We start from the raw sequence: 22,352 nt of genomic DNA, 5'->3' as shown, positions 1-22,352 counted from the left end.
GTTACTTAGTAAAGACTTTTCATAAGAATGTATTTATTTGCCGGGCGTGGTGGCACATGCCTTTAATCCCAGCACTCAGGAGGCAGAGGCAGGCAGATCTCTGTAAATTCAAGACCAGTCTGGTCTACACAGTGAGTTCTAGGACAACTGGGGCTACAGGGAGACCCTGTCTCAAAAAGATGAAAAAAAAAAAACAAAAACAAAAAAAACCTGGAAACACATATTAGAGCAACAAAGCATTATCACTAGTATTTTGTTTTGTTTTGTTTTTTTGAGGTAGAATTTTGTTCTGTAGGTTAGGCTGGCCTCAAAATTGCAAACTTTCTGCCCTAGTCTCCCAAATACTAGGATTACAAAATACACTTTCATGGGTCAGGCTGGTGGGTTTCTTGTTGTTGCCATTTTTTTTCTTTTTTTAGTACAAGGGATCAAATCCAGGGTCTTATGCATAGCTAGGCAAGGGCTCTAACACTGAACTACATGCTCCAACAAAGTACATATGGACTTTTTTGGAAAGAGTCACAAGCTAAAAAGGGGGATCACTATTAAGTAAATTTATGCTTAATTTTTTCCCCAAAACGCCTGATAAAATTAAGTGTTTCTCTTGCTTTGCCAAGTTCCCAATACATTCCTTCTGTCATAGTCAATTTAATTTAACTGATACTAATACCCCAGATGACTCTAAGGGTAGTATTATCCTCGACAAAGAGGATATTACTGAACTGGCTAGCAACCCTAATGGTTAGAATTATAAACTGTTCAATTTTATAAGTAGTCTTTCACTTCACTTGTCCACAATTAGATCCACAATGTAAGTAATTTAGCAGCTCTAGACGAGAGACAGCACAGTGAAGAGTGCAGGGTTCAAACTTGCCCAAGGTTACAGCTGCACTGTAAGGAAGGTGCCTCAGCCCACAGGTGTGGCTGACAGGGAAACTACAGAAAAAATATAGCTGGAGAGATGGTTCAGCAGTTAAGAGCACTGGATGCTCTTACAGAGGATCAGGGTTCGATTCCCAGCACCCATATGTTGGCTAACAATGGTCCATAATTCCAGTTCTAGGGGATCTAATGCCCTCTTCTGACCTCTGTGGGCATTGCATGACACAGGTACACTTACATGCAGGCAATATACAAATACACATAAAATAAAAATAATATTAAAAAAACTAGGAAATAGAAGGGGAGCTTAAAAACTACCCATGGCTTAATGAACTTTAAAAAAAATCAACTTTTCAAGATTTATTATCTTTATGTATATGCATGCAGAGGCCACAAGAGGGTATCAGATCTCTTGGAGCTGGAGTCACAGGCAGTTGTGAGCTGCCTGATGTGGATGCTGGGAAGCCAACTCAGAGCCTCTGGAAGAGCAGTAGGTGCTCTTAACTGCTGAGCCATCACTTTTTTTTTTTTTTAAAGATAGGGTCTAACTAAACAGTCATAGTTGGCCTCAAACTCAGTGATCTATCTGCCTCTGCCTCTCAAGTACTGGGATTAAAGGCATGTACCACTATGCTGGACTCCCTTCAAGTCTTAAATTACATTCGTCTCTGACACTTAAATCTAGATTCTCTTGACTGTAGTTTTAGTTTCCTAGTACTTTTATCACTAATGTCTACAAAGGTAGGAGGGTATATAAAAAAAGATACTATCATGCCACAAGCCAAAATGAATCCATTTTGCCACCAGCTATTTTTTTTCAATGTCATAGGAGTAAAAATACATGACTTCATGCTAGATAGAGAACTTCATACTGATAATATCTTTACAAAATTAACCCTATCACTCACTATAATTCTCTTGCAATGTTAAATAATATAAAATTACTTGATTATACCAATTTTGAACTTCTGAACCAACAAACTGTATACTTGGCAAAGAGTTAATATGATCAACAACAGAGTGCGACGTACACAGAAGGCCACAACTGGCTAAGTTTTAGAGAGTAAGAGACTGCAGAGTGTGTGTCCTTGGAGAGGACTCCTATATTAAACCTCACCCCGATCATGGCTTCGGGACCATTGTGGAAGAGGGGAGGAAAGATTGTAAGAGCCAGGGTTGGTTCATGAATATAGGGAAGCAAGAGGCTTTCAGGCCACTGGAAGCTTGCTCATGTGAACTGGTAGCAATGGTGGTGTTGAGTGTACAAGACCCATGACAACTCAACTCAGTTAGACAAGGGCCCAGAGTGGAGCAAGGGAAATGGGTGGTGGGCTGACCCTAGCCTGGAAACTGTTGAAGACTGATTACTGCTGGGTGAGGGAGAGTAACCTTCCTTAAGATCTTTAGACAGGTTGACTAGCCTGTAGTGGATGAACTTGCATCAAAGGACAACTGGGCACAGATGCTTTACTGGATGGGACCCAACATGTATGGAGTAATATATGACGTGTGTGTGGGGATGTGTGTGTATAGGCATGGATGGGAGAGAGGGGGTCTAAATTTCATTAAGAACTGTTGTTTGAAAAAAAAAAAAAAAAAGAATTGCTGGAATTGTTATTCTAAATATGCCTAACCTTTGAATAGCACATGCCTGGGGCAACATGAATTGCAGGCAATTTTATAGTCATCTTCTCTCCACATTATAGAGTAGACAGAGGTGCTGAAACAAATTTCAAGTTTGGTTTCAATTTGAGCCTAAGCTTTTTGCTTTGCAGTTGGATATTTATGCTAATAAACCAAGTTTCTCCTATTAGTTATTTAGCATTAAATTAGAAAGTTTTTTATTTTTTATTTTTTTTGGGGGGGTTCTTTTGGAAACAGGATTTCCCTGCCTGGAACTCATTATGTAGACCAGGCTGGCCTTGAAATCACAGAGATCCACTTGCTTCTGCCTCCCAGCTGGGGCTACAGGAAGATCCTGTTTCAAAAACACTACCAGTATCAACAAAAAACTATTTACTTAAAAAAAAAAAAAAAAAAGCTGGTTGTTGTGGCACACATCTTTAATCCCAGCACTCCTAGGCAGAGGCAGGTGGATCTCTGTGAGTTCCAGGCCAGCATGGTCTACATACTGAGTTCCAGGCCAGCTGGGGCTACTGGGAGACCCTGTCTCAAAAAGACCAGAAAAAAGAAGAATCACTGTAGAAAATGGAGTGATTTAGAACTCACCGATTAAAAAAATATATTTTATTATTTTTATTTTTGTGTATATATGTATATTGCCTGAATGTGTGTAAGTGCACCTGTGTCATGCAATGCCCATGGAGGCCAAAAGAGGGCAAGAATCCCCTGGAACTGGAGTTACAGATAGTTATTGGCTGCAACGTCAGTGCTGGGAATCAAACCCGGGTCCTCTCCAAGAGCACCCAATGCTCTTAACTGCTGAGCCATCTCTCCAGCCCCAGAACTCACCAATTATGTACTAACCTTTGACACCAGAGATGGTAGCAGTTTGTAATAAAAGTCTAGTTCTCAAAACCAGATAAATCTTAAATTCCCATAAACCTTCATGGTCATTTGGACCAGTTCTAACAGTACTTTACACATGCTGTATTTACAAGTTTCTAGAACTTCCCATGAAAGAAAATTTGAGTTTTCTTGAGAAACAGTTTCTGTTTAGAACAAAATGTCCAAATTTACTCATGTTCATTATACCTTTGACTACACCCTGAAAACACTTGTTTTCTTGCACTCACCTGTAACATTAGAAGGCTATACTCTTGTGATGGGACAGTTTGAAAAATTCTTACACACGTAACACAGAAATGACCAATGCAGCTCAACACTCGTTGTTTATTAAATGCTTTGCAAGAAAATACAAGCACATCCTCTAACATTTTCTTAAATGTAATGGGAGTTAGTGATGTTGGCTTCTACTTTAAAATCTGTTCTGACAGAGTTTCTGATAAGAATGTCAAAATGGTGCAGCAAGTTTGGAACATAGTCTGGTTAATGCCTTAAATGGTTAAACCTAATTACCATGGTATGTGCCATTTCCATTCCCAAGTAGATACCTAAGAGAAATGAAGGCACATGACCACATCAAGATTTATACACAAATAGGTACCAAAACACTACTGAAATCTATAAAAACATAAAAAGTATATTGGTGGTGCTCTGGGGATGGCAGGAGTGTGTGGGAATAGCTAACAAGCATGAGTTTCTTTTTGAGATGAGAAAATATTGATTCTGGTGATAGCCACACATAACTGTGGACATACAAAAGCCATTATTTTAAATGCATGAATCCTATGTTTGTGAATTATAACTTAATAAATCTGATACTTAAAGAATTGGAGACATGAGGTTCTTGAGAATCAGCAAACCTCTAGGAAGGTTTTCTGGTCAATGGTAAAAGATTTAGTGAAACTGAAGTCTAATTTACTTAATTGTAATTGGAACCAGCTTGCAGTATTTTTCTAAGTACATTTCTAAAATGTGAATGTTGTTTAAGAAAACACATCATTACATCAGATATTCCAGGCAGCTTGCCATGAAACATTTTTGAAAAAAATCCAGGGCACGGGGAGATGGCTTAGTGGTTAAGAGGGCTTATTGCTCTCGCAGGGACCCGAGTTCAGTTCCCAGCACCCACATCCGGCAGCTGACAATCAATCACCTGTTAATGCTAGTTCCAGGGGATCCAATGCCTCTTGCGTTGAAGGGCATCTGCACTCACGTGCACATACCAAATTAAAGTCCATTTAATAAGCTCAGAGTGTATATAGTCTCTTGTAGTGGTTTTTTTTTTTTCATATTTTTCTTTTTTTATGTGTATGTGTGTATTGCCTGCATGTAGGTAAGTGCACCTGTGTCATGCAATGCCCGTAGAGCACAGAAGAGGCTGTCAGATCCCCTGGAACTGGAGTTAAGAACTGCTGTTAGCTGCCATGTGGGTCCTCTGCAAGAACCACCAGTGTTCTTAACTGCTTAGCCATCTCTCTAGCCTCTCTTGTAGTGTTTTTACTATACAAAGTTTTCTGCTATGGTTGGGCATGGTAACACATGCCTTTAATCCCAGTACTCAAGAAACAGAGAGGCATGTGGATCTCAGTGAGTTCAACATGGCTACATGGTGAGTTCCAGGCCTGTTGGGGAGACCCTGTCTCAAAAAGACCAAAAACAAACAAAAAACAACAAAGTTTTCTGCTATTATAGAAACAAAATAGTGTAATTGTAAAGAACAAAGACAGTATTTTCCTACCCTCATTTCTCAGCACATATCAAATTACCATATTTTTACATTGTACGGTCAGAATAAAAATCTTTAAAATAAAACATTCTATGTGTATGTTTTGCCTGCATATATATATATATTTTTTGGGGGGGGGTCTTTTTTGAGACAGGGTTTCCCTGTAGTCCCAGCTAGCCTGGAACTCCTTATGTAGACCAGGCTGGCCTGGAACTCAGAGATCCGCCTGCCTCTGCCTTCCGAGTGCTGGGATTAAAGGCGTGCACCACCATGCCTGGCTGAAAAATTTTAAATTAAAAATGTCAGTCAACTCTAAAAACACTGAAGATGTTCTATGTTCTCTAGCATCAAATATTCAGCTAGAATTTAATTCTTTATTAAACTACACAAGCACATCAATCTCATTAGCATGCAAATTTGCTTTCATTTAATAAACAGTAAAATTTTATTTCTTTTTTTTGAGACAAGGCCTCACTATGTAGCACTGGCTGGCTTTGAACTCAGAGATCTGCCTGCCTCTGGCACCCAAGCACTGAGATTAAAAGTGTATACCACCATGCTCAGCTTTTTAAGGTTTTGTAAAATTAATAAATGTTTGATCTATACATTTAATTTTATAAACTTACATACCCAGGGTCACATAAAAACTTCTTGAGCTAAAAGGAGTTGAAAAATTAAGGCCAGGTGTGGTGGCGCACACTTTTGATCCCAGCACTTGGGAGGCAGAGTTAGGTGGATCTCTGTGAGTTCTAGGCCAGTCTGGTCTACATAGCAAGTTCCAGGCCAGCTGGGGCTACAGGGAGACCCTGTCTCAAGAAAACAAAAACAAACAAACAAAAAATTATGAAGCCCTTGATCCAATAGATCAAGATAAACAATAAACAGTTTAAAAACATTTAAAACAAGATTCTCTACGATACACTGGCTAGGAAAGGAGGCATCTCTGAGAAAGAAATGCCTGAGGTGAGTAAAGAAGGTACCAGTCACAAGAAGATCAGGAGACAGAATTCTACCATTCTTCAAGAGTAGAATCAAGAGGAGGAGCAGGATTAACTGTTACTGGTGACCAACCATCCTCTGTGATTCTCATCCACTAATCTAGAACAAGGATATCTGGAAAAGATGGCTTTTAGACTATGGGTGGACTAGGATGTTGATCTATTTTAGAGTGGTAAAAGGTCTTAGAACTCTAAGGAAGCCATTTCTGGGTAATCCAGCTTTCTCCTTTTCATGTGTCTATAGGGCTTCTATAGGGCTCTCTGCCTCCTGAGTGCTGGGTTTAAAGACGTGTGCCACCACACCTGGCAGGACTCATTCTTATAACCTAGTATTAGCAAGAAGCACTACACTAAAAGCCCCTGGACTCAAAGACAGATCAGACAGACACTTGAAAGTCCTTATAGGCATAAACAACAAATACAAAGTCAAAGTGGGCTGTATGAATGAACTATAAATTGTCGTCTATCCAGAGGTTATGTCAGCAGGGGAATTGCATGGAGCCTCATGGAATGGAAGGTCAGAGTGGGAGTGTCTATGACACCTGCAGATTTGGACATGTAGGTAGAACAAACATTTATTTGTTCTGGAATCCCTAATTCACATTAAATAGATTTTAAAGTATTTTCATCAGCACAAGCTGGTGGCAGAAGACAGAAGGCTTGACATTCCTCATGCCTCTTTATGATATTCAGTATTTTGCTAAACTGAATCAGTCATTTGTTGATTTATTACAATAAGATGAGTTACCAGTTTCAGAATTAAAGGAAAACTAATCTGAAAAAAGATGATCTTTGGAATCTCACACTACATCATTCATCTAATTTCAGAGGAACATTCCTAAGAGTTTTTAATCCTAAAACTAAGTGATACATGTTTCTCAACACACACACATAAAATACGTGTATGTGACTATAATATAAATATTATTACTGTACCTTTAGTTCAGAACCTCACAAAATTGTTTTAGATTTAAATTTTTTTTTTTTTTTTTAATTTTTGGTCTTTTTGAGACTACTCTCCCTGTAGCCCCAGCTGTCCTGGAACTCACTATGTAGACCGGGCTGGCCTTGAACTCACAGAGCTCTGTCTGCCTCTGCCTCCCCAGTGCTGGTACTAAAGGTGTGTGCCACCACGCCCAGCCAGATTTTAAATTTTTTAATTTTATTTTCTAGACAGAGTCTTGCTGTGTAACTTGTAACAGCTTCAAACTATCTTCCTGCCTCAGCCTTCTGAGTGCTGCGATTATAGATCACCACGCTTGGCTCACAAACTTATTTTAAAGTTGCATTACTAAAGTGAAGTTTGTACTTCAGAGAAAAAGAAATTTTCTTTTTCCATTTTTTGTGTGTTGTACATAATGTATATATGGAGGACCGAGGCTGATGTTGAGAATCACCCTCGATCACGCTTACATTCATTGATTCACTGAGACAGTGTCTCTCATCAAACCCCCAGCTCCCCAGTATGGCTAGTCTCACTAGCCAGGTTGCACTGAAGATTCCCTGTCTCTGGGCCCCTTGCCCTATGCCCACTTAGCTTTAACTTGGGTTCTGGGGATCCAAACAGTCCTCAAGCTTGTGCAGCAGGTTCTCTTTAACCATCAAGCCATCTCCCACCCCCACCCACCCCACCTCAAATTTTTTCATCTATCAAACTTCCTGATCAATCCTTCAAAATTCCTTCCCAGTGTAACATCTTTAACCAGTGAAGAAAAAGCTAAACATTTTTTAAGGTAGTATCTCAACATGTCCAAAAAATAGTCCATGGCCAAACTCACCATACAGAGCTGTCCAAGTCTGATTAATTACATCTAGACACACAGTTCCTGACCTGAAACAGATGGAAAGAATGGCACTTTTTAAAACAGTTGCATGCTTCTGGCAACTAATTTTTATCCTTCCCCAAATTACTTTTAATAGATACTTAAAAAAAAAAAAAAAAGCCAAACCAAACCAAACAAAACACAATACCCAGTTGGGAATATGGTAAGAAGCAGAACATTTACAAGATATTTTATGTCTCTTTTATAGATTAACAAGGAAGAATAGCAACCATACAATGAAGAAACCAGAAAACACCTGAACCAGGTGATAAGAATTTACCCTGGGAATCAGTGTAGACAGATTTGTCATTCTCTGAGAAAAAAAAACTTCACTGTATGGTTAAGTGTGTGCACACCCTTAACCACATACCCAGAGACTAACTCACATCAAGGGTCAATTTATAAAATAAGTGCTCTTTATTTTTTTGAAATGTTAAAATTAACTTTATACATGAAAAAGGTAAGTTGAAGAACTGTTCCTGATTAAGAACTCACTAAGCAGGAAACTTGACAACTAAAGACAGTTATGTGATTCTAGACTGAATCCTTCATCAAAAAGAAAAAAGTGAAAACTACATTATTATTGCAATACAGCAAATTAGATAAAAGTATTACATACCTACTAAATTCCTGCATCTGACTACTTTACTGTGCTACCAACCTAAGAGAACATCCTTGTTGTTGGGATGGTTGATACACTGACATATTAAAGATTAGAGGACACAAAGTAGTTATATAACCTACTAGTTCAGAAAAACTTCAGAAAAAGTTCAGAAAAAACTTCACATGCATGTTGTGAGACAGCAAAACTGAATACTGTAAAGAGTAAACAGTATAGTCCAAATAATTATGTATTCTAAACAGCACTGGAAGGAAAAAGCAGGTTATACTGGACTTATTACAAATAAGTACTAATGCCAGGCATGGTGGCACAGGCCTTTAATCCCAGCACTTGGGAGGCAGAGACAGAAGGATCTTTGTGAGTTCCAGGCCAGCTGGGGCTGCAGGGAGACCCTGTCTCAAAAAAGATTAAAAAACTAAAAAAACAAAAAACGCAACTAAGAAAATGCTATAGGGAAAGAAAGCAATAACCAAGACTCTAGCAGTGCAATCAATAGCTGCACTGGAATTCAATTGCTTAGACTATCACATCTCTAGAATTCTACAGTTTAAATGACTTCCTACCTTCCCATAAAATTCAAAACGCTAACTGATGATTCTTTTACAACCCAGAGATTAACTTTAATCAAAAGCAGCTGCTGCTAAAACTTAAACATTCTTAAATAGTTACTTACGCTTCATCAATGTTGGGGTGGAAAATTTTATTCATGAATCCTGTAAAAAGAGATGTTAATTAGCAGCAAAAAGTATCTAGAGAACAATGATTTCTAAAAGTACATCAGTACTGGAGAGAATCTCAGTGTTGGGGAAAAAAAGGTGCTAAAACTCAAGTTTTCAGTCTCAACCTTCGATCTCTGGCTACTTATTATAGTCTCCTGGAGCTTATTGGTTAGGAGCACTGTCTGTTCTTGTAGAGGACCTGGGCTCAATTCCCAGCACCCACAAGGCAGCTAATAACTGGCCCTAACTCCAGTTCCAGGGGCTCTGATGCTTTCTCTTCTGACCTCCATGGGTACTGCACAACATGGGTGCACTTATATACAATGCAGGCCATACACTCACACACATAAAATAAAAATAAAATATTTAAAAAAAGATTATACTCTCCTGATAACTCCAAATAAAATCCAAGAGATAGATAACAAGAAGACTTTGGGAGCATGTAGCTTTTTATATAAAATAATCTTAAAAGCAATTGTTTCCTGAGTTATGGAGGTATCTACTAAAAGAGAATTTATAATATTAAATGATCTATAAACTTCACTGACCTCTAGCAGCTTTACTGTTCAAGCTTTAGATAAGGTTCTGCATTTGAACTTGTGCTTTTGAAGCCTGTTTAAGGGTACCATTTGGTTCTACCACATGCAGAACATGAATGAAGGTGCTGTTAGGAGGAACACTGCCTCTAAACCACAAAGGATTTCACAAGAACAGTGACCAAAATATTTCCTTTAATTTTAGTCTACTCACTCAAGGAAACCCAGTTTTGATTAAAATTGAGGCACCAAAGAAACGAGGCAAGGAGTTCTAAATTCTCTTAGATAACCTAAGATTTATTAACTTTTAAATAAAATTTTATTCCTAGAAAAAAGTATAAACTTTTTAAAAAAATGCTTATATTCCTATTAACTTTAACTTAAAATTGATTTAACCAGTAATGCACACAATGACAATACTGTAAAGCAGAAGATCCATTTTTTTTTTTTTAAATCTACTACTACCAAGAGAATCCTGGAATGTTTAAGTTACTTTGATGCAAAAAAGGCTACATCCAATATTAATTTTTTATTAAAGAAACTTAAAGACGTCTTAATGTCAACTTTTTTTTTTTTTTTTTAAGTTTTTTTGAGACAGGGTCTCTCTGTAGCCCCAGCTGGCCTGGAACTCGCTACGTAGACCAGGCTGGCCTTGAACTCACAGAGATCCACCTGTCTGTCTCTGCTTCCCAAGTGCAGAGACTAAAGGCATGTGCCACCATGCCCAGCTCTTCTACTGTCAATTAAAGTTATGCATAAGCTAATGGAAATGATGTCTTAAAAGGAGAAAAATTCTTTGTGACCCTAGATAAATGCTAACACACATGTCCAAGAAAAGCCCTGAGGAAGCTAGAAGTAATGTTGTTTATAGAAGCCAAGACTAAACCCAGTCCTATTCATGGGACTAGAGCACCTGTAGAACAACCATCTACTACGAATCTTATCTAGCCAGACATAATGAACTAGGTCCATACAAGCTGATTTGGATAGAGCTAAAGTTGAGTTTTAAAAGAAAAACAAAAGATGGTAATGTAGGAGCTGGAGAGATGGCTCAGCAGTTAAGAGCACTGATTGCTCTTGCAGAGAACCCAGGTTCGATTCCCAGCACCCACATGGTAGCTACAAACTGTCCTTAACTCCAGTTCCGGGGGAATCCAAAGCCCTCTTCTGACCTCTGTGGCATTGCACAACAAAGGTGCACTCACATACATGCAGGCAATACACTCATACACATAAAAATAATAAATAAAATATTAAAAGAAAAGTCGGGCGTGGTGGCGCATGCCTTTAATCCCAGCACTCAGGAGGCAGAGACAGGCAGGCGGATCTCTGTGAGTTCGAGGCCAGCCTGGTCCAAGCCCAGGTGGGCTACAGGGAGATACTGTCTCAAAAAGTACAAAAAAAAAAAAAAAAAAAAAAAGGGCATGAAGGTAGAAGTGGGACATTTGGAGAATTTCTGGGGGAGTGGGAAAGAGTTGGGAGTGGATATGATCAAGATACAGTCTATACATGTATGGAATTGTCAAAGAATAAAAAAATATTCTATAAAAAAGGCAAACTGGGGCTGGAGAGATGGCTCAGTGGTTAAGAGCGCTGACTGCTCTTGCAGAGGACCCGGGTACAAACCATACTTAACTCCAGTTCCAGGGGAATCTGAAGCCCTCTTCTGACCTCCACAGTATTGCACGACATGGGTGCACTCACATACATGCAGGCAATACACTCGTACACATAAAATATGAAAATAATAAATAGTTAAAAAAATAAAAAAGGCAAACCACATAGCAGACTAATGTACTATCATGGTACCTTTTAAATATTTTATCATTTCTATTTTATGCATATGTGTGTATTGCCTGTATGCAGGTAAGTGTACCCGTGTCATGCAATGCCCTTGAAGGACAGAAAAGGCTGTTCGATCCCCTGGAACTGGAGTTATGGACAGTTGTTAGTTGCCATGTGGGTGCTGGGATTTGAACCCAGGTCTTCTGCAAGAACAGTCAGTGTTCTTAACCACTGAGCCATCTCTCCAGCCCTCATGGTACCTTTTAAATTAAAGCAAAGCAATAATACTTATTCTTCATGCCTTAGGGGAAAACTGCCAAGGTCATGGTGGAAATCAGGAACAGAATGTGGAAACAGTAGTTTAAAATCTGCCAGAACTGTGGCGCGTTCCTGTAATCTCAGCACCCAGGAGGCAGAAGCAGGGATATTCCAAGTCTAATAGACATCCTGGACTATACCATGAGACCCTGTCTCAAAAGTAAAGATTTTTTTTAAAATTTATTTTTATTTTGTATGTATATCTGTTTGCCTGCATGTATGTATGTACATATGTGCACCATATTTATGACTGGTGCCCATGGAGGCCAGAAGAAGATATTGGATCCCCTGGAACTGCAGTTACAGATGGTAGTGAGCCACAACCTGCATGCTGGGAACTGAATCCAGTTCCTGCAAGCACAGTCAGTGTTCTTAATTGCTGAGCCATCCCTCCAGTCCATGCAAAGAGATTTTATCAAACACTATAGTCCTTTAAAAAGACTGTTTGGATATTATTTGTCTTTTTTTTTTTTTCTTAACACAAGTGTGTACATAGATAAGAAACTGGAAGCAAACATGTTCAAAGGTTAACAGTGCTCAATTCTCAATGGGAACATTTTTGCCACCAAAAATGTACTTTCCAAATTTTGTCACCAAACTACCATCCTTTTAACTAGGACTAGGACCACAGCAACAGCCAACTGTTGTCTTTTAGATTCCTCCAGTACTTCTGCTTCTGTGTTCTGGCACTCCTGAACTTATATGATGCTTAACATTAATAGTTAAAAAACCCTTCAAACAGTTATAAACAATATCTAGCATTCCAAAGTAGATTCAATTACATGAGGGTTAACTAGTGCTTAATCTTTGAAAGAGAAATTATCAACAAAACCAACTATTCTATTTGAGATCTTACATCTTGATTTCTTTTAATTTAAATAACACAAGATTTACACCTGTGCTTTTAATCCCAGCACTTGGGAGGCAGAGGCAGGTGGATCTCTGTGAGTTTGAGGCCAGCCTGGTTTGCATAGCAAGTTCCAGGCCAGCTGGGGTTACAGGGAGACCCTATCTCAAAAAGACAAAAAAAAAAAAAATCATTATAAAAAGACTGGAGAGATGGTTCAGTGGTTAGGAGCACTGGCTGCTCTTGCAGAGGACCCAGGTTGAAGTCCCAGCACCCACATGGTGGCTGACAACTGTCCATAACTCTAGTTAGAGGGGAATCCAATACCCTCTTCTGACATCTGTGGGCACTGCAATGACATGGGTGCATTTACATACATTCAGGAATACATGCATACACTTAAAAAAAAAATCAAAAGACCCTCAGCTTATGAGGCACATGGTTCTCAAGACTAGCTACATATAAGTATATACTATTATCCCAACCATAAACAAACTATGTAACTCAGGCTGGCCTCAAACTTGTAATCCTCCTGCCTCTGCCTCCCAAGTGTTGGATTAAATCCAGGGCCCCAAACAATCTAGGCAAGTGCTTTACTGCTGATTTATCCTCAACCTAGAAAAGTTTCTGGTAAGGAAACAAAACTGAATTATGTGGTGGTTTTTTTTTTTTTTTGAGACAGGGTCTCCCTGTAGCCCCAGCTGGCCTGGAGCTCACTTTGTAGACCAAGCTGGCCTTGAACTCACAGGGATCCATCTGCCTCTGCCTCATGAGTGCGCCACCACACCTGGCTTCAAATTACGTATTTTTTAAAAAAACATTTTATTTCATGTGTACAAGTGTTTTATTTGCATGTATTGTGTGTGCACTACGTGTATACCCGGTGCCTGTTGAGGCCAGAAGAGGGTGTCAGATCCTGTGGACCTGGAGTTATATACTGTTGTTAGCTGCCATGTGGGTGCTGAGAACCAAACCTGGGTCCTCTGTAAGAGCGGCAAATGCTCTTAACCTCTGAGCCATCACTCCAGCTCCCTTATTATGTATTTTAATTCTAAAGAATACTTTTCCTATGTGAATCACAGTAGCTAGTAGCTACTATTAAGAATTCAAAATATGGCTGGGCGTGGTGGCGCAGGCCTTTGATCCCTGCACTCCAGAGGCAGGCAGATCTCTGTGAGTTCAAGGCCATCCTAGCCTACATAGTAAACTCAGGTCAGCAGGGGCTACAGGGAGACCCTGTCTTAAAAACACCAAAAAACACAAACAAACAAAACAAATCCCTGTCTTAAAAAGATCAAAAACAAAAAACAAGCAAACAAAAAAAGAATTCAAAATAAGAGGGCTAGAGAGATGGCTCAGTGGTTAAGAGCACTGGCTGCTCTTGCAGAGGACCTGGGTTCAATTCCCAGCACAAACATGGCAGCTAACAACCATCCTAACTCCAGTTCCAAGGGATCTAACACCTTCTTCTCACATCTGTGGGCACTGTACAACACAGGTGCACTTACCATACACGGCAGGCAATACACTCATACACATAATAAAAAAAAATTTAAATTCAAAATATGGGTTAGGTATAGTAGTGTATTCCTTTAATCCTGCAGGACAGAAGCAGGCAGATCACTGTGATTCTAGGCCAGCCTGGTCTACATAGCAAGTTCTAGGTCAGCTGGGGCTACACAGAGAGACCCTATCTCAAAAAAACAGAAAACCAAAAAAAATATGTTCTTGGTATTTAAAATCCTGCCTCTGCTAGAACTTGCAATTAACACAAGTGAAGCAAATGTCTATAACAGAGCTCCCTGTGTTGCCTATAGATGAGACTTGTCTGGAGACTTCTTTAGACCAAATGTGTTACATTAACATGGTGGCTAGTGTTATGGAGGGAAAAAAAAAAAAGTTAAGGCCAGCTTAGAGGCTGCAGTTTTTAGATGGGATCAGGAAAGACCTTGAGAAGGTGCCTTACTCTGAAGCAAAGGAGGGCAGCACTTAGTACACAAGGGAAAAATATCTACACTACATGAATAGCCAAGTGCAAAGTTTGCCTTATGCTGTGGAAGAGCAAGGATGCTAGCTGAAGTGAAGGAATAAAGGGGCAGAAAGACCAGATATGTCTTCAGAGAGGTGAGCCTTTTAAGGATGCTACAAGCTAGCCTTCAACCTGAGGGAAAAAAGAAGCTACTGAAAGTAGCCGCTGAAGCTGGATATTAGTGTCTGAACATGGTATCCACATAATCCTTTTTTTTTTTTTTGAGACAGGGTCTCCCTGTAGCCCCAGCTGGCCAAGACAGTATTCTTCCTTGAGTGGAAATAGCAGCGATGTGGTAGTGAAGATGTACAAGCAGCACATTAAAAACAAAGAATTCAGAAAGCAATTTATACCCATGAAAGACAGAAAATAAGCATTCTACAAAACACTGAAATCTGCTTTCCATGTGTGTCGCTTTAGTTTTGCAGTCACTTGGGAATCTTCTTAGCCCTAGAAATGAGATAATCTAATTAATTATATGTCTTAGTTTGTTCTTCATTGCTGTGACAAAACACTCTGACCAGTACCAACTTGGGGAGGAAAGGGTTTATTTATCTTACATCTCCCAGGTTGCACGCACTTCATCTCCCTGTAGCCCCAGCTGTCCTGGAACTCACTATGTAGACCAGGCTGGCCTTGAACTCACAGAGATCCGCCTGCCTCTGCCTCCCGAGTGCAGGGATTAAAGGCGTGCGCCACCGCGCCCAGCCATCTTAGTTTTTAACAAATTGCTGGTAGGAAAAAAAAAAAAAAGGCCTGTTGGATGATAATCATCTTTAGTATGTGAATGATACAATGGCATATCTCAAACAAAATCAAGTGAATAGGAACCCTGCAAAGGAGTTAAGCTTTAGTAATTTGATGCCACAGGGCATCTTAAAAGACTAAGAACAGTGGTGGTGAGGAGCACTAAATGTTTATCAAATCTGTCCTTGAAAGATTAAAAGTGCTTCCCTCATTGGCCTTGGCTTGGAGAGTACATTTGGAATCAATAGTTTCTACACTGTTTTCGATTAAATTTCATTTTGGTCTAGTTTAGTACAGGAGTGCATAATAGAAAGGGCCAAAAAGAACTTAGTAAACATGTATTTTAGCAATAAATGGTTTGAAGCCCAGTCCCTAGTACACTAAGAATAAAATACCATCTGAACTCTGGGACAGAGAACAGAAGCATAGGCAAAGAGCAAAGTACTAAATAGGCTGAGGAGTCTGGCCTCTGCTCTGCTACCAACTGCAAGGCCCAGGCCAGTCACTTGACTTCTGTGGTTCTGCTTTTCACCTATGAAGATAAACAGCTGGATTTTATCATCTCTAAAATCCCCATTCTTAAACTATTTCTAAAGGTCTTGTGACTGCCAAAAACCTAGGACTTAATAAAAATGTCTAGAACTCCAAGAACAGAGAACTTCAGAGGAAATGTTCAATAGTGAACTCCTCAAAGGAAATTAACTTTGTAAGGCTGCACTGTTAGGTCGAGTATTCTAAAGGATATAATACAAAACTAACAACATGCTCCACTGCCACAAAGACGCACAAAAAAACCATTCTGAATTAGAGAAAAAAAAGTGTACAACCTTGACTTCAAGAAACAGACAAGAGACCAATACTATACAACAAAACCTTCCTAGACTACAATGAGCTCTTCCTATAATATACACCCCCCTCCCTTTTTTTTGAGACAGGGTCTCCCTGTATCCCCAGCTGGCCTGAATCCAGATTCACCTACCTCTGCTTCTGCCTCCTGACTGCTAGGATTAAAGGCTGCCACCACCATGCCCAGCCATGCTTTTTAAATTTCCTGCCCACGGGGCGTGTGTTTCAGACATGGCTGACCTCAAATTTGTACTGCTCCTCCTGCCACCAAAGCACATTGATTACAGGTGTCTACCAACCATGCTCTGCACACACACACACACACACACACACACACACACACACACACATATATATATGTGTGTGTGTGTGTGTATGTATATGTATGCATATGTATATGTATAGGCATATAGATACAGGTATGTTGATATAGATATTTTTAAACACAAAGCAAAACAAAAAAGAGCATAATTCCTTTTTTTGTTTTTGTTCTTAGACAAGCTGCGGGCAGTGTTTCTGGAAAGTCATTTACAGTCTGGCCAATGATGCCACAATCAAACTTCTGGATGTGGAAGGGAGAAGACTAGGGAAGGACAAACTAGGAGTTCAGAGAAGCAAAGTTCTCAGGACTGAGCGTGTTTGCCCTGGCACAGTCTCCTTCCTTTTGGCAATGCTATCAACACACTAATGAGTATGTCTGCAACAAGAGAATTTTCCCAACCCTTATTTCCATTCAACCAGGAACTATTTTGAAGATATCTTGAGAATGTATTTTGAAAACAGTTTTTAGGGAAACAAGTGAAAGCAGAGAGTCCTCTCTCTAGTGTGAGAGAGCATAAGTGAGTGTGAGGAGGGGGAGTGCAAGCATGCATGTAGATTGGGCCAGAGATTCAACCCAGGCCTCCATGCATGCTAGGCAACTGTTCTATACCAATCAGCACAATAATCATTTTAAATCTATATGGTTTAACATTTTACTTACTATAGACATCTAATGATATATTTCAGTGACCTGATCAGATAAAATTCAGAAACTCCTTTCATCTTTTGGGCAATTATTTCTGGTATTGCTCTAGCAACTTAAGATAATAAACGTATGTATGTATGTATGTACATATGAACAGATAAAAGGGATAATGCCCAGCTAAAGAGCTCATCACTTCTGTCCTGCAGCCTTTAGAAGGGAATCAGGCGATTCATAATTCTGGAGAAAGAATGCAAATCATACTACCTTGATACATAGCTATTTGTCTTTAAAAAGAAAGAAAAAAAAAAAGGACAGATTACTACAACAGAAAACTGTGCCACTTTGCTTGTTCTACCCCAATTCAGCAGCTCTAGAATAACCCATCTCCACTCATAGGCAGATAACAAGGCAAGTATAATCAGGTTGAGTAATGCCCCAAACTTATTTATTCCAGCTTATTTCTAAACCAATTCCAGAAAGGAGTGTGTATAAAGTTCTGCACACTTTTGAATAACTTCTGATATTGGAGTCAATATGTAAACAGAGGCAAAATTCACCTTATTTCCCACCTTTATTTCCCTTCAGGGAATACTGACCGAATCTGTGGGTGAAGAAACAGCCTGAGGTCAATTGCCTATGTGAAAACTTTCATCAGACTTATCTTGATGAAATGAGAAGCTAGACAAATGACTAAGAAAATAAGGTACATTCCCTTCTACTCCCACCAAGGCGAGGGGAAAAATACCAAAGGCAAAAGCAGTGACTCTATCTATCCCAGGGATAAAATGAGCCAGGACAAAAACAGTTGAGGTCAGTTGTGGCTGATGCAAATTTATTGTAAGCTTATGAATTCCTATGAAAAAGCAGTAAGTGAAAACATTGTCATTTTGATATTCGTCAGGACATACATGCCCACACAAATGTTCTCAAAATGCAGATTATTCAAAACCTAGCATTCTGTGTTTTTTTTTTTTTTTTGGTTTTTTTGAGACAGTCTCCCTGTAGCCCCAGCTGACCTGGAACTCACTTTGTAGACCAGGCTGGCCTCGAACTCACAAGAGATCCACCTGCCTCTACCTCCCAAATGCTGGAATTAAAGGTATGTGCCACCATGCCCGGCTAGCATTCTGGTTTTTTGTTGTTGTTGTTGTTTTTGATCTTTTTGAGACAGGGTCTCCCTGTAGCCCCAGCTGGCCTGGAACTCACTATGTAGACCAGGCCTCGAACTCACAAGAGATCCGTCTGCCTCTGCCTCCTCAGTGCTGGGATTAAAGGCATGTGCCACCACGCTGGGCTAGCATTCTGGTTTTTTTTTTAAAGTAGGCATTTAAAATATATTTAGGGGGACTGGAGAGGTGGCTCAGTGGCTAAGAGCACTGGTTGCTCTTGCAGAGGACTCAGGTTTGGTTCCCAGCACCCACATGGTAGCTAACAGTCATCTGTAAACTCCAGTTTCAGGGGCTCCAACACCCTCTTCTGGCCTCCTCTGGCACTGTACAACACAGGTGCATTTACACACATGTAGGCAACACACTCATACACATAAAAACAATAAAATATATTTAGGGGCTGGGAATACAGCTCAGTGGTAGAGCCTGTACTTAGTAAGTATGAAGCCCTGAGTTTAATTCCCAACATCAAAACAAAAACCAACACACACACACACACACAGACAAACACAATGTCATCTTTCTTGAACTGATACTATAAAAAAAATTTAAGAATAATAGCTTAAATCTCGGGCACTGTAGGGGCTGACCAGAGTGGGAATAAGTTTCAGCTGAAGAAGGGTAGGGATGCTGCCAGCTTCTCTTGTGACAGCCATATGTCAGCTGTGTGCATTAGAGCACAATCTGATAGATTTTCATCTTAACTCAGACAGCCCAGCCCAGCCTAGGGCAGCCTGCACCCAGGCAGAAGTCTCTTCAAAGAGCTGAGCCTTTCCTACTCAGAAGAGATGGACCTGGGCTGGTCTCTTCTTGGGTGAGGAACCAAGCAAGGAGCTCATTCTTAATGCCCTGTGTCATGGGAACTTCTGAACTGATCCTGTGTGTGTTCAGCAGATCTAAAGTCAACAAGGGGTCCTCTTTTCTGTTTCTTCCTTTCTCTCTGATAATACGGATCAGGAATGGGCTGGATGGATAAGAAAAGTTCATTTATAACTAAGAAAAGGTGAAGTGTTACCCTTCAACAGTAGATTACTAATAAATACCTTTAGCCTACTTGCCTATAGTTTTATTTTTTTGAAGACTATAACCTCTTTCCCATTTTTATAATTTATCTTTCAAGATCCTGGTCATTCATCTAACCACTGTTGAAATCTGAAAATATTTCATAGTTAGCGGTAGCAGGATAGTACAGAATATACTTGACTTGAAACCATAAAACTTAATTTCAAGCCCAACAATCTTACCAAACAATATTGTGGTTAAAAGCCCAGATTCCAGCCAGGTGTGGTGGTGCCCACCCTTTAATTTTAGCACTTGAGAGGCAGAGGCAGGCAGATCTCTGTGAGTTTGAAGTCAGCCTGGTCTGCCTATAGAATTATAGGCCACCCAGGGCTAAATAGTGAGACCCTGTTTCAAAATATAAACAAACAAAAAAACCCCTTACAAACTCAGACTCCAATCAGATTGTCTAAATCACACTGTATGAGCTGTCAACAAATCATGTAAGCTCTTTAGTTTCCTTATTCCTAAAACTAGATTAAATAATGTTATTTAAACAAAGGGCTATCAAGAAGATCAAAAGACTTAATATAAGTATTTAAACATTTCAACAGTAATAGGTATACTGTCAGTACTCAATGCTAGTTTTAGGCACTGGGCATGTTGGGGCATGTCTTTAACTGAGTACTTGGAAAGTAGAGGGCAGGAGGATAGTGCAAATTAGAGTTAGCCTGGGCTAAACAGCAAGACCATGCCTCAAATAAAAGAAAAATAAAGGGGGGGGGTGCTGGGACATACATCTGTGGTACAATGCTGGCTCAAAACCCAGCACCTTCCAAGAAAAAAAAAGGAGACTTAGTTTAATAAGCTTAAGCAAGAAACTTTCTACCTTCCTTAACCCCCCCTCCCCCCCCCCCCCCCCCCGCGACAGTGTTGATCTGTGTAGACCCAGCTGGCTTTAGACTCAACTCTCTTGCCCCAGCACCTCAAATGTTGGGATTACAGATGTGTCCTATCATGTCTAGCTAAGAAATTTCATGTTACTTTCTACATTCTAAAAATGAAGATACCTGCCATACACATCCATCTCTCTTTAAAAGAAAAAGAAAAAAAGACCTCCCTCTGCTTCCCTAGGCCTGCATGACCCACCAGCCTCTCTCCAGGGTAAGTCGATTGCACCCTCTGCGCCTTGACTGCCCCAGCCTCATTCAAACTCCCATCTCCCCCGCTCATCTCTCCTCCTAGCCTGGGTCCTGTCCCATTTCTTGTGTTGGTGCCCCAGACACTGGGGGAACCACTGCTGCTTCCTGTTCCTTTGCATCCAGACCAACCCAGTTCCCTCTCCTGGTCCCCAGGAGCCCCCTGGGACTGGTCCCGCCCTCACCTCCCTCTGCTTCCCTGGGCTGCACCGCCTGCCAGCCTCTTTCCTGGACCTCGGGGCTGACCTCTTGGCCCGGGGCCACCACTGCTTCCTGATCCTTTGCATACAGAGGGACCCAGTTCCTTCTCGAGGTCCCCAGGAGCCCTCTGGGCCTGGTCCCACCTCAACCTCCCTCTGCTTCCCTGGACTGCACAACCCACCAGCTTCTTTTCTGGATGCTGGGGCTGAACTTTTGGCTTCCTGATCCTTTGCATCCAGACCAACCCAGTTCCTCAGTGCAGTCCCCAGGAGCCCTTGGGGCCTCTTCCCACGCCCCATCTCACATTTGCATCTCTGGGTGGCACAGCCACCAGCTGCCCTAGACCAGCATCTTTCCTGAGCCTGGCTCCCAGGCCAGCCCAACCCCCAAATTCTTGAGGCCACAATCTTTCCTGGAGGGGTCCAGACTTTAGGAGAAAGCCTGAGACACATAAAGCTCAAAAATAAAAGAAGCAGAACTAAACTTGAAGACTTGAGTCTCACACAAGAATGAGAAACTACAAAAGAAATTCACATGTCAAAACCACAGAGAAAAAACAGTAACATGAAAAACCAAAATAACTTATCCCCACCAAATACTAATAGTCCTCTAGAGGAGTACAATGAGAACCCCCTAGAGATAATGCAGGACATGGAACTCAAAAGAACAATTATAAACTTGATAAAAGAATTCAGTGAATTTAAAGAACACACAAAGAAATCAAAGAACTGAAGGAAGATAGGGATAAACTTCTGAATGAATTCAGAAAAGAGTTAGAAATATTGAAGACTACTCAAGGCTGAAATGAAGAAGGAAGTGAAACATTCAGTAAGCCAATTACAAACGACAGGAGAAAGCCTCACCAAAAGGATGAACGAAATGGAAAACAGAATATCAAGACTGGAAGACAAAGTGGACGAACTAGACCACTCAAGCAAAGATTATGAAAAATTTAAGAAATCACAAGAATGGAATATGCAGAAATTGTGTGACACCATAAAAAGACCAAACTTATGAATCATAGGCATACAAGAAGAAGAACCCCAAGACAATGGCATGGACCAGATCTTCAACAGAATCGTGGAAGAAAATTTCCCAAAATTAAAGACACACATGCCCATACAAATGCAAGAAGCATATAGAACACCAAACAGACAGCACCAGAAAAGAAACTCTCCATGCACATCATAGTAAAAGCACTACACGTAGTAAACAAAGAGACAATTCTGAAAGCTGCAAAAGAAAAAAGTTAAGTCACATATAAAGGAAAACCTATTAGGATTACAGTTGACTTTTCAGTGCAAACTATAAAAGCCAGAAGAGGCTGGACCAAAGTATTCCCAGTGTTAAATGACCACAGATGCCAACCCAGATTACTATATCCAGCCAAAATGTCTATTATAGTTGAAGGGG

The 22,352-nt window shown here is 40.2% G+C and overlaps 1 protein-coding gene across 2 annotated transcripts in view; it reads right to left on the bottom strand.

The window, feature by feature from the left end:
• Nucleotides 1-22,352, bottom strand: part of Ube2h (ubiquitin conjugating enzyme E2 H) — a 125,031-nt gene that overhangs the window by 20,350 nt on the left and 82,329 nt on the right. The window contains exons 4-5 of one of the 2 annotated variants that reach the window (XM_008846351.3): nucleotides 9,251-9,290; nucleotides 7,911-7,963 (exon numbers count right to left, since the gene is read on the bottom strand). The exons of the other annotated variant lie outside the window; for it this stretch is intronic. Of the exons in view, the coding sequence (XP_008844573.1) occupies nucleotides 7,911-7,963; nucleotides 9,251-9,290 (93 nt within the window). The remainder of the gene's footprint in view (nucleotides 1-7,910; nucleotides 7,964-9,250; nucleotides 9,291-22,352) is intronic. 2 annotated transcript variants of the gene reach the window in all.

Source organism: Nannospalax galili, unplaced genomic scaffold, assembly GCF_000622305.1.
Source record: "Nannospalax galili isolate Female #2095 unplaced genomic scaffold, S.galili_v1.0 scaffold660, whole genome shotgun sequence".
Classification (NCBI taxonomy): Eukaryota; Metazoa; Chordata; class Mammalia; order Rodentia; family Spalacidae; genus Nannospalax; species Nannospalax galili.
Note: the sequence above shows the minus strand (reverse complement) of the source record. Positions and strands in the feature narration are given on the sequence as shown.